General features: G+C 48.5%; 1 protein-coding gene across 1 annotated transcript in view; it reads left to right on the forward strand.

The window, feature by feature from the left end:
* ADGRB1 (adhesion G protein-coupled receptor B1) overlaps positions 1-10,082 on the forward strand; it is a 184,770-nt gene that overhangs the window by 167,322 nt on the left and 7,366 nt on the right. The window contains exons 15-17 of the mRNA XM_015418928.1: positions 97-205; positions 2,049-2,192; positions 7,227-7,302. Coding sequence (XP_015274414.1) covers positions 97-205; positions 2,049-2,192; positions 7,227-7,302 — 329 coding nt within the window. The remainder of the gene's footprint in view (positions 1-96; positions 206-2,048; positions 2,193-7,226; positions 7,303-10,082) is intronic.

Here is a 10,082-nt window from a genome sequence, read left to right on the forward strand (position 1 = left end):
GCTGTCTGTGTGTATCTAAGACAAGCCCAGTTTGACCCTTCCCTTGAGTTGCCAGCAATTGCATTATGTTGATTGAAAACAACGTTCCCTTTGCAGATCGGGCCCAATGCCAAGGACCTCTTCAGGCTGGTGGAGGACTTTATTGATGTTATCGGATTCCGCATGAAGGACTTCCAGGATTCCTACCAAGTGACGGAAAATCTGGGTGAGCCAATGAAACTTCTTCCACCAACTCTCCCTCCCCAGCCGGCATCATTAGGATGTTGCACCCGGGAGAGCTGGGGTCCAGATCCCCACTCAACCATGGAATGCACTGAGCGACCTCGGGCCAGGAACTCTCTCTCAGCCTTACCGCCCCCAGTGGATGGTTGTGATGATCAAATGAGGAAAGGAGAACCACGTAGGCTGCTCTAAGCTCCTTGGAGGAAGTAGCAAAGAGCAAGAGTCCAGTGGCACCATAAAGGTTGACAAAATTTGTGGCAGGGTAGGATCTCCTGTGAGTCACTGCTCTGACCCCGCTGGTGGACCTCCTGATGGCACCTGGTTTTTGGCCACTGTGTGACACAGAGTGTTGGACTGGAGGGGCCATTGGCCTGATCCAACATGGCTTCTCTTATGTTCTTATGTCTGGGGCAGTGATGCTCTGTCTTCTTGGTGCTTGGGGGGGGGCAACAGTGGGAGGGCTTCTGGAGTTCTGGCTCTTCTAATGGACCTCCTGATGGCACCTGGGTTTTGGCCACTGTGAGCCACAGTGTTGGACTGGATGGGCCATTGGCCTGATCCAATATGGCTTCTCTTCTGTTCTTATGCCTGGGGCAGTGATGCTCTGTCTTCTTGGGGGTCAACAGTGGGAGGGGCTTCTGGAGTTCTTGCCCTGCTGGTGGACCCCCTGATGGAACCTGGTTTTTGGCCACTGTGCGACACAGAGTGTTGGACTGGATGGGCCACTGGCCTGATCCAACATGGGCTTCTCTTATGTTCTTATGTCCTCTTGTGAACAGCCTTGTTCAGGTCTTTCAAACTGAAGGCCGCGGCTTCCTTGATGGAGTCCATCCATCTCCTGTTGGGTCTTCCTTTTCTCCCCGGCTGTCTTCACCTTTTCCTTGCATGCTTGTCTTTTCCAGTTACTCTTGTCTTCTCCTCATATAACCAAAACACGATAGCCTCGGTTTAGTCATTTTTAGCTTTGCAGGAGGGTTCAGGCTTAATTTGATCAAGAGCACTGCACACAAAAAAAAGAAGAAAAAAGAAACCTGATACGATCATATTTCAGACTGCACAAAGATTTCCCAATGATCCCCCCCCCAATGTTTATTAATGAGCATGTATCCATCAATGAGGAGCTGCGGTGGCTCAAGTGGTTAAGACGCTGAGCTGCAGGCTGTGGAAGGTCGGTAGTTCAGCAGTTCGAGACCCGGGTGCCGCATGATGGAGTGAGCTCCCGTCTCTAGTTCTAGCTCCTGCCAACCTAGCAGTTTGAAAGCAAGAAGTTGCAAGTAGATAAATAGGTACCACTTCGGTGGGAAGGGAACAGCGTTCCGTGTGCCTTGGCGTTTAGTCATGCCGGCCACATGACCACGGAGATGTCTTTGGACAGCGCTGGCTCTTCGGCTTTGAAACGGAGATGAGCACCGCAACCCTAGAGTCGGATTCGACTGGCTTTCGAGCAAGGGAACATTTACCTTTACCTTTATCCATCAATGGAATAATGGTTGGGAGAGAAAGGCATCATTGAAGGAGTTGAGCGTGCTTTAATTCCAAAATCAGTTTTAGAAATTCTGCCAATCAAGAAAAGAAAAATCCAGCAGAGTGAAATTCAGCAACAGAAATGGTTCGGACTAGATCTGTTTCTATTATACGCCATCCCAAAGAGGTTAGCTGAGACCCGTGAACAGCTTCATCACTTGTATTTCTTCTGTGTATCCATAATCTGGCTGCACCGGCTGTTCAGTTGCACTAAATAGTCTGTTTTTACTTGAGTGCGTGGGAGGATCGCTGAGCATGTAGGGAATGGCTTGATTCCCTCCTTCTTTCTCTCCCCGTTCAAGTCCTCAGTATTCAGAAGCTCCCTGCAAACGCAGCCAAAGACATCAGCTTTCCCATGAAGGGCTGGCGGAGCGTGGTGGATTGGGCCCGCAGTGCGGAGGACAAGGTCACGGTGTCCAAAAGCATCCTTTCCACAGGAGTGTCAGGTAAGGGAAATGGGGAAATTGTGGTCGGGCGGGTTCCTTTTGTGAAGTGCAGAACCCACAGTTAGGCTGGCCAGGCGCCCACTAATGGCGGGCAAACACCCACCAATTAATGGCCACTGCCTGCCAACAATTAGCAGGCCCAGCCAAATGAGAAGGGGCAGCAGTTGTTGCTGGGCGATGGTGTCACTTCGGGCACAACCTGGAAGCGTTGGCATTGTGCCTAGGTGATGTCTAGCATTCATCCAACCCTGCCCCAAAAACTCTGTGGTTTACATAGAGCTTTCTGGCCTAGTGCTAGAGTGTCATCCCAGCGTGATGCTGGCACTGTCAGACTCCTGAGGCCATCAGTTCCCAACCATGTTCATTCAGAGAAGTGAAGTTTATTGAGACAGTAGTGCTACAGGTACCTTAACAGTTTCCTGTTAGGACTACAGAGAAAGTGCACGAAGCAATGAGATATACAGGGGTCATTTAATAGAAAAAGAGATGCAGGAGCTCATTAGCGTAACTTATTTGCATATGCCACACCCCCTGACATCACCGGAATTGTGTCAGAAGGCAACATCCACCGCTCAGGCTCCACTGGACTGTTTCAGATTGCTAGCTATTGGGGGGGGGGACGTGCAGATCTGTCCTTGCAGAGGAGGGAGAGCTTGTACCTGAAGGCGGGGGAGGGGGCTCTGCAACTTACCTGGCTGCTTCTTGCTCCTCGTGACCCGACTGAGGGCTGCTGAGAGGAGGGGGTGGGGCTTGTTGCATGTGCCCGCCCCCTGGGCTCCTTACTGCCGGAGCTCCGCTCCTGTGCGCTCCCGCAGGAAATGACCCCTGGAGATATACATAACTCAAAGGGGTCCTCTGATGGGCCCCAGCCAATCAGGTAGCCAGCAGAAGCCCACCAAAGTAACGGGGGTAACATTTCCCAGGACAAAGGCTACACCAGGCGCTCAAGGTCATATAGCACAGAAGACAGATAATGAAACCAGTGTAGGCACAGCAGAAATGAAACACATCATTCCAAAGCACACACACACCCATCTCCATAACAGCTGGGCAGGAGGCCTAGCTCACATGCACTTCTGGGTTGCACCGGAAGTGATGTCATCATGTGGAGAGGATCACTCCCACTCGTAATTAGTACCCACCATATCTAGCAAGCGTACACCTAGTTCAGAGAGGAAGGGTTGACAGATCTTCCCTGGCTGCCGGCAGGGGTTAGGAAGGTAGGGTTGCCAGATCTCCTGGAGATTTGGGGGTGGGGCCCTGGGCAGGACAGGAACCTCAGTTGGGTATGGTCCCATGGAGTCTGCTCTCCAAAGCATTCGTTTTCTCCAGGGGAACTTACTGATCTCTGCATTCTGGAGACAAGCCGTAATTCCAGGGGATCCCCGCATCCCGCCAACAGTCCGGCATCTCTACAGAGGGCAAAAACAAGTGTAGTTAACTGACTCACCAATTACAACTTGCCGAAAAGCTGAAGAACATGTAATAGAGAATAATGTATACAAAGTAGCTACAGTGAAATGGAGACCTGGTCTGTGCCACAATGTCTAAACCATAGAGAACTACTACACGATTCCACGTTGTGTCCGGATGTTTCATAACAACGTTTCAAAGTTCATCCCTCATCAGGGCGTTCCCTTTAAGTGGCTGTGGTTTTCATACTCTTACTGACATGCATTGGGAACAGTAACAATCCAATACAAAACCGGACGCCAATCTCCAATGTGTTAATCAGCTTCGATGGCTTCAGACTTGCAGCGGGACCGGCAGCGTCAAATCATGCAGTAGTTCTCCATTGTTTAGACATTGTGGCACATACCAGTTCTGCACTGTTTACATTTTGTACTTTTTCACTGTAGCTGCTTTGTATACATCCAGGGGTCATTTCCTGCAGGAGCGCACAGGAGCGGAGCTCCGGCAGGAAAGAGCCCAGGGGGTGGGGCACATGCAACAAGCCCCACCCCCTGCTCCCAGCAGCCCTCAGTCAGAGCAAGAAGCAGCCCTCCCCCTGGCCCCCGGTCCAAAACAGTCCAGTGGCACCTTTAAGACCAAGTTTTATTCAGGTACAAGCTCTCCCTCCTCTGTGAGGACAGATCTGCACATTCCCCCCCCCCAATAGCTAGCAATCCAAAACAGTCCAGTGGAGCCTGAGTGGTGGGTGTTGCCTTCTGACACACTTCCAGTGACGTCAGGGGGTGTGGCCTATGCAAATACGTTATGCTAATGAGCTCCTGCGCCTCTTTTTCTACGAAATGACTCCTGTATACATCATTCTCTAGTACATGTTCTTCAGCTTTTCGGCAAGTTGTAATTGCTGAGTCTGTTAACTACACTTGTTTTTTTTGCCTTTTGCCTATTTTATTATACAATGGTGTAGTGAGCATCATTGAATGCTATCTCTACAGAGGGGACAGGCAACACAAGTAGGCATCCCTTTGTGGAACCCAGATATTTCCAAACCTCTTGACTTTATTCTCTTATATATATTGCCCCAACTCCAAATGAGCCTTCCTGCTACGTTTTTAACTCTATATCCATTTGGAGCTGCCTCAGTTTCTCCTATAAAACTAAAATATCCATTTAGCAGCAGCCTGTAGCACAACAAAAAACATTTGAATGCAAAAGATACCATTGAAGCAGCAGTTTAGAGTATAATTGATGACGAAGAGTAAGTTTATTCTTAGGAACTCAGAATTTGGAATCTCATGTATTTTCATTTAATGGCCTGATTTAGTGTTGAAGATGCACTTATAGCAAATGAAACAACAACAACCGAGGGGGGTAGGGTTCAGCAATTATCCCACTGGCTTCCCTACCCCCGAAAATGCATGCCTTCCCCCCCCTTCTCATGTGTTCATCAGAAATCCAAACCAGCATCATCATAAGCCCAATAGCCAAACTCATGGCTCATTTTAAGTTGAGCCTATGCCAAGAAGAAACAGATATGTCTCACATGCTCATGGGCAGGAGTCATTTCCTGCAGGAGCGCACAGGAGCGGAGCTCCGGCAGTAAAGAGCTCAGGGGGTGGGCACATGCAACAAGCCCCGCCCCCTGCTCCCAGCAGCCCTCAGTCGGGCCATGAGGAACAAGAAGCAGCCAGGTAAGTTGCAGAGCCCCCCCCCGGCCCACCTTCAGGTACAAGCTCTCCCTCCTCTGCAAGGACAGATCTGCACGTTCCCCCCCCCCAATAGCTAGCAATCCAAAACAGTCCAGTGGAGCCTGAGCAGTGGGTGTCGCCTTCTGACACACTTCCGGTGATGTCAGGGGGTGTGGCATATGCAAATACATGATGCAAATGAGTTATGCTAATGAGCTCCTGCACCTCTTTTTCTATGAAATGCCCCCGGCTCATGGGATATGCTTCAAACCACAGTAACTAGAGATGGGCATGAACGGAACCCTAAGCAAAATTTGTCACAAATTTTGCCCTGTTTGTGGTTCATGAACAAAAGTTTGTGACAGATCTACCATCATGAACTCCTATAAACTTTTAAAGCAGTTCATGGTGGTTTGTGGTGGTTCGCGGACAGAGCAGAAATCCGGGGTTTAAAGGGACTCTGAGTCCCTTTAAACTCCTGCTTTCTGTTCCCATGAAAGCCACAAAAACAGCTGAGCGATGGGGAGGCGCTCCCCGTCTGTCTGCTGTTTCAGGCTGTCTTGAACTCAGCTGTTTTTCGGGCTTTCTGAAAACCCTGTTGAAAGAGACCGTGGTCCCTTTCAATGGGGTTTGCAGGGCCACGAACCATGAACTGGTTGAGTTTGCAAACAGACCTTCTGGTTCAGTTCATGGCTCGGTTTGTGGTTTGGCCACAAACTCGGAACCACATTTTCCCGGTTCATGCCCAACCCTAACAGTAACCTTCAAGCTATTCCATGGGCAACAGCTCAGTTTCAGGGTCACCCTACACGCTACATATTTCCCACATTCAAAGCATTTGAAACATGCATGGAGATAACGGGAGCAATCCAAAACTGGTCTCCTTGGAAGCAAATCTTGTTTTATTTGGTGGATTTTACTCCCAGGAAAGTGTGCTTCGGATTGTGTTCAGTGCCGCCTGCATTCATTCAGCATTCTTCCTCTCAAGTAGGCGCAAAAGGATTTTTCCTGTGTTTGTCCATGAATTTACTCTGCCCTGAGTTCCATTCCTCTTAATTTCCAGTTTATCTATGAAAATGTCTGGCAAATAATTTAATGGGACTAAGATTGCAGCACTTTGAAACAAGGTCCTCTTGAAGGTCTTCAAGGGAGCCAGTTTGGTGTAGTGGTTAGGAGTGCGGACTATAAGCTGGGAGAACCAGGTTTGATTCCCCACTCCTCCACATGCAGCTGCTGGTATGACCTTGGGTCAGTTACAAGTTCTTTCAGAGCTGTTCTCTCACAAGCAGTTCTCGAAAGAGCTCTCTCAGCCCCACCGACCTCACAGGGTGTCTGTAGTGGGGAGGGGAAGAAGAAGAAGAATGGTTTTTATACCCCGTCCTTCACTACCTGAAGGAGTCTCAGAGCGGCTTACAATCGCCTTCCCTTCCTCTCCCCACAACAGACACCTTGTGAGGTAGGTGGGGCTGAGAGAGCTCTGAGAGAACTGTGACTGGCCCAAGGTCACCCAGCTGGCTGCATGTGGATGAGTGGGGAATCAGACCCGGTTCTCCAAATTAGAGTCCACCGTTCATAACCATTACACCAAACTGGCTCCAGGGAAAGGAGATTGTAAGACACTCTGAGACTCCTTCGGGTAGCGAAGGCTGGGGTATAAATCCAATCTCTCTCCTCTCTCTTCTTCTGGAGCATCTGATTAACCCCTGCAGGTCACAGGATGCTGGAGAAGACGGCCCTTTGGTCTGATCCTTCTGAACCGCATCAGATGTCAGAGCAGTTCTCAGACCACGTTGCTGATCAATAACCAAATGGAAGGATTCCGGGCTCGTCTCATATTCCTTGCTTAGAACTTAGAGCATTTTAGTAGCCCCGCCCATCCCTCCCTCCCACTTCTCTCCTGATTGTGTTGCTTTCTTATCTTCTTGCTTCTTTGCAGAGACGGACGACTCCGCTGTCTTCGTGGTGGGAACAGTGCTGTACCGCAACCTGGGTGGGATCCTCTCCCTTCAGAGGTACGGACAATGATGTGTGGAAGGGGATCATAGAATCATAGAATGTTAGAGTTGGAAGGGACCCTGCGGGTCATCTAGTCCAACCCCCTGCACTCTGCAGGAGCATAGCCGAAAGAGCATAGCCCTACATACCTACAACATCCCCAAAAGATGGCCGTCCAGCCTCTGCTTGAAAACGTCCAGTGAAGGAGCATCCACCACCGCCCGAGGCAGACTCCCGAGGATGGAAACAGGTAGCCTATTTGGAGTTGTTGTAGCAGCCCTAGGAGTCTGAACTAATCCAAATCTCATCAGAGCTTTAAAAAGTAGGGTGAGGACCGATGCTCCCTCTGAGCCGTTGAGTCTCATGAGCAAAAATTCTACTTTGTGAGCTACTGGCATTCAAGTTGTGAGCGAGCCATTTGGCTCCTGCATAAATTAGTTTGCTCTGGAGCCCTCCTTCCTGGGCTGAGACAAAAATGTGTGAACCGGAAGAAGTTAATGTGCAGAAAAGAACATTGATGTGGTACATGATCACGACTGCTAGAATGACCTATGCACAATGTTGGAAGCAAGACAGAATCCCGGAAATTGGGGAATGGATAAAGAAATTAATATTCATGGTTGAAATGGACAAAATGACAAGGAAACTTAAGAACCTTGAGGCAGAAGAATTCTATGCAGTTTGGAAAGACTTTAAAGAGTATTTAGAAAAATATCGGGATGTAAAGGACAATTTAATTTGCTTTGGCAATTATTGAAAAGTTAGTGTTATTAGATGAAAGTTAATTAAGAGAAAATACTAGTAGAAGGAAGCGTTACCGGTAGACTATGATTAGATGAGAAGTGGAAAATAGAAAAGAACTAAGAAATGGGCTGGAGGTTGGAGCACTGTGGGAAGCCAGGAGGGAGGGGGAAAGAGAAGAAAGGATGTATAACAAAAAAATAATATGTAGTATGTTTAAACTAATAATATAGCCTAATAAATTGTTTTGGGGGAAAAATGTGTGAACCGGAGGCTAGAAAACGAAGAGCTAGCTCACACCCACTCAGCTTAGAGGGAACACTGGTCCTAATCAATGCTCCCTCTAAGCTGTGGAGTCTCGTGAGCAAAAAATTTTACTTCGTGTGCTACTGGCATTACAGTTACGAGCGAGCGATTTGGCTCCTGCATAAATTACTTGGCTCTGGAGCCCTCCTTCCTGAGATAAGACAAAAATCTGTGAACCAGAGGCTAAAAAACTGTGAGCTAGCTCACACTAACTCAGCTTAGAGGGAACACTGGTCAGTGCTTGGATGGGCGACCACCAGCGAAGTCCAGGGTTGCGACTGAGAGGCAGACGATGGCAAACCACCTCTGCTCATCTCTTACCTTGAAGATTCCATAGGGTGGGACTTCATGGGGTCCTCGTGAGTCCGTTGTCACCTGACAGCATACCTTACCTGTATCTGCAGCTATCGATTGCCCTAAATTGCAGGTGCAGACAATGCTTTCTTCTTATGATGCCTTCTTACAATCCAGAATTTGTGTTAAGGAGAAAGCATGAAGAATGGTTGCTAGGTTACCACAATTTCTTCCTATTCCTCTCTCCTCCAAAGATGAATTACCAGACATGGGCACTACAGATATAAATGCAGTGTTCTCTCTCTATAAAAAATATATATGAATATAATTGGAGATCAATTACCACTAATTCAAAGATACAGTGAACCCCAAAATAAAAAAAAATGCATTAACTAAACTGAAAACAGGGATAAGTACATATAGAGCTCTCAAGATGCATAGATTTGATTTGATTTGATTTGATTTATTTGATTAATATTCCACCTTCCCTGCTGAGTGCATAGTGCTTTATGGAAGTCAAGAAGGGAAGTCTCTATCCCGAGGAATATACAGTCTGAAATATTTATTTAATGTGTTTGTTGATAGCCTTTCCATGCCAAAGTCATCCAAAAGATTTGGGTAGTTAAAGTAATCAGAACTTACCACCAAACAGGTGATGTTTGTTATGTGTTGCCCACACGGACTGGCAGCCACATGCCCCCTGCCAGTTCCTGTGGGCAACTCTCGCTTGAAGTGCTGTTCGACACATGAATGCACAAAGCTGCCTACTACTGAATCTGACCTTTGGGCCATCAAGGGGTTGTGACTCAGTGGAAGAGCCTCTGTTTTTTTAAAAAAAAAATGCAGAAGGTCCCCGGTTCAATCCCCGGCATCTCTAGTTAAAAGGCTCTAGTAGGAGGTGATGTGAAAGACCTCCACCTGAGACCCTGAAGAGCTGTAAAGAGGGGCTGTGGCTCAGTGGCAGAGCCTCTGCTTGGCATGCTGAAGGTCCCAGGTTCAGTCCCTGGCATCTCCAGTTAAAAGGACCAGGCAGCAGGTGATGTGAAAGACCTCCACCTGAGACCCTGGAGAGCTGTAAAGAGGGGCTGTGGCTCAGTGGTAGAGCATCTGCTCGGCATGCAGAATGTCCCAGGTTCAGTCCCCGGCATCTCCAGTTAAAAGGACCAGGCAGAAGGTGATGAGAAAGACCTCCGCCTGAGACCCTGGAGAGCTGTAAAGAGGGGCCGTGGCTCAGTGGCAGAGCATCTGCTTGACATGCAGAAGGTCCCAGGTTCAATCCCCGGCACCACCAGTTAAAAAGACAAGACAGTAGGTGATGTGAAAGACCTCCGCCTGAGACCCTGGAGAGCTGTAAAGAGGGGCCGTGGCTCAGTGGCAGAGCATCAGCTTGGCGTGCAGAAGGTCCCAGGTTCAATCCTCAGTATCTCCAGTTAAAAGGACCGGTCAGTAGTGATGT

Source organism: Gekko japonicus, unplaced genomic scaffold (genome assembly GCF_001447785.1).
Source record: "Gekko japonicus isolate JY-2015 unplaced genomic scaffold, Gekko_japonicus_V1.1 scaffold2299, whole genome shotgun sequence".
Taxonomy (NCBI): domain Eukaryota; kingdom Metazoa; phylum Chordata; class Lepidosauria; order Squamata; family Gekkonidae; genus Gekko; species Gekko japonicus.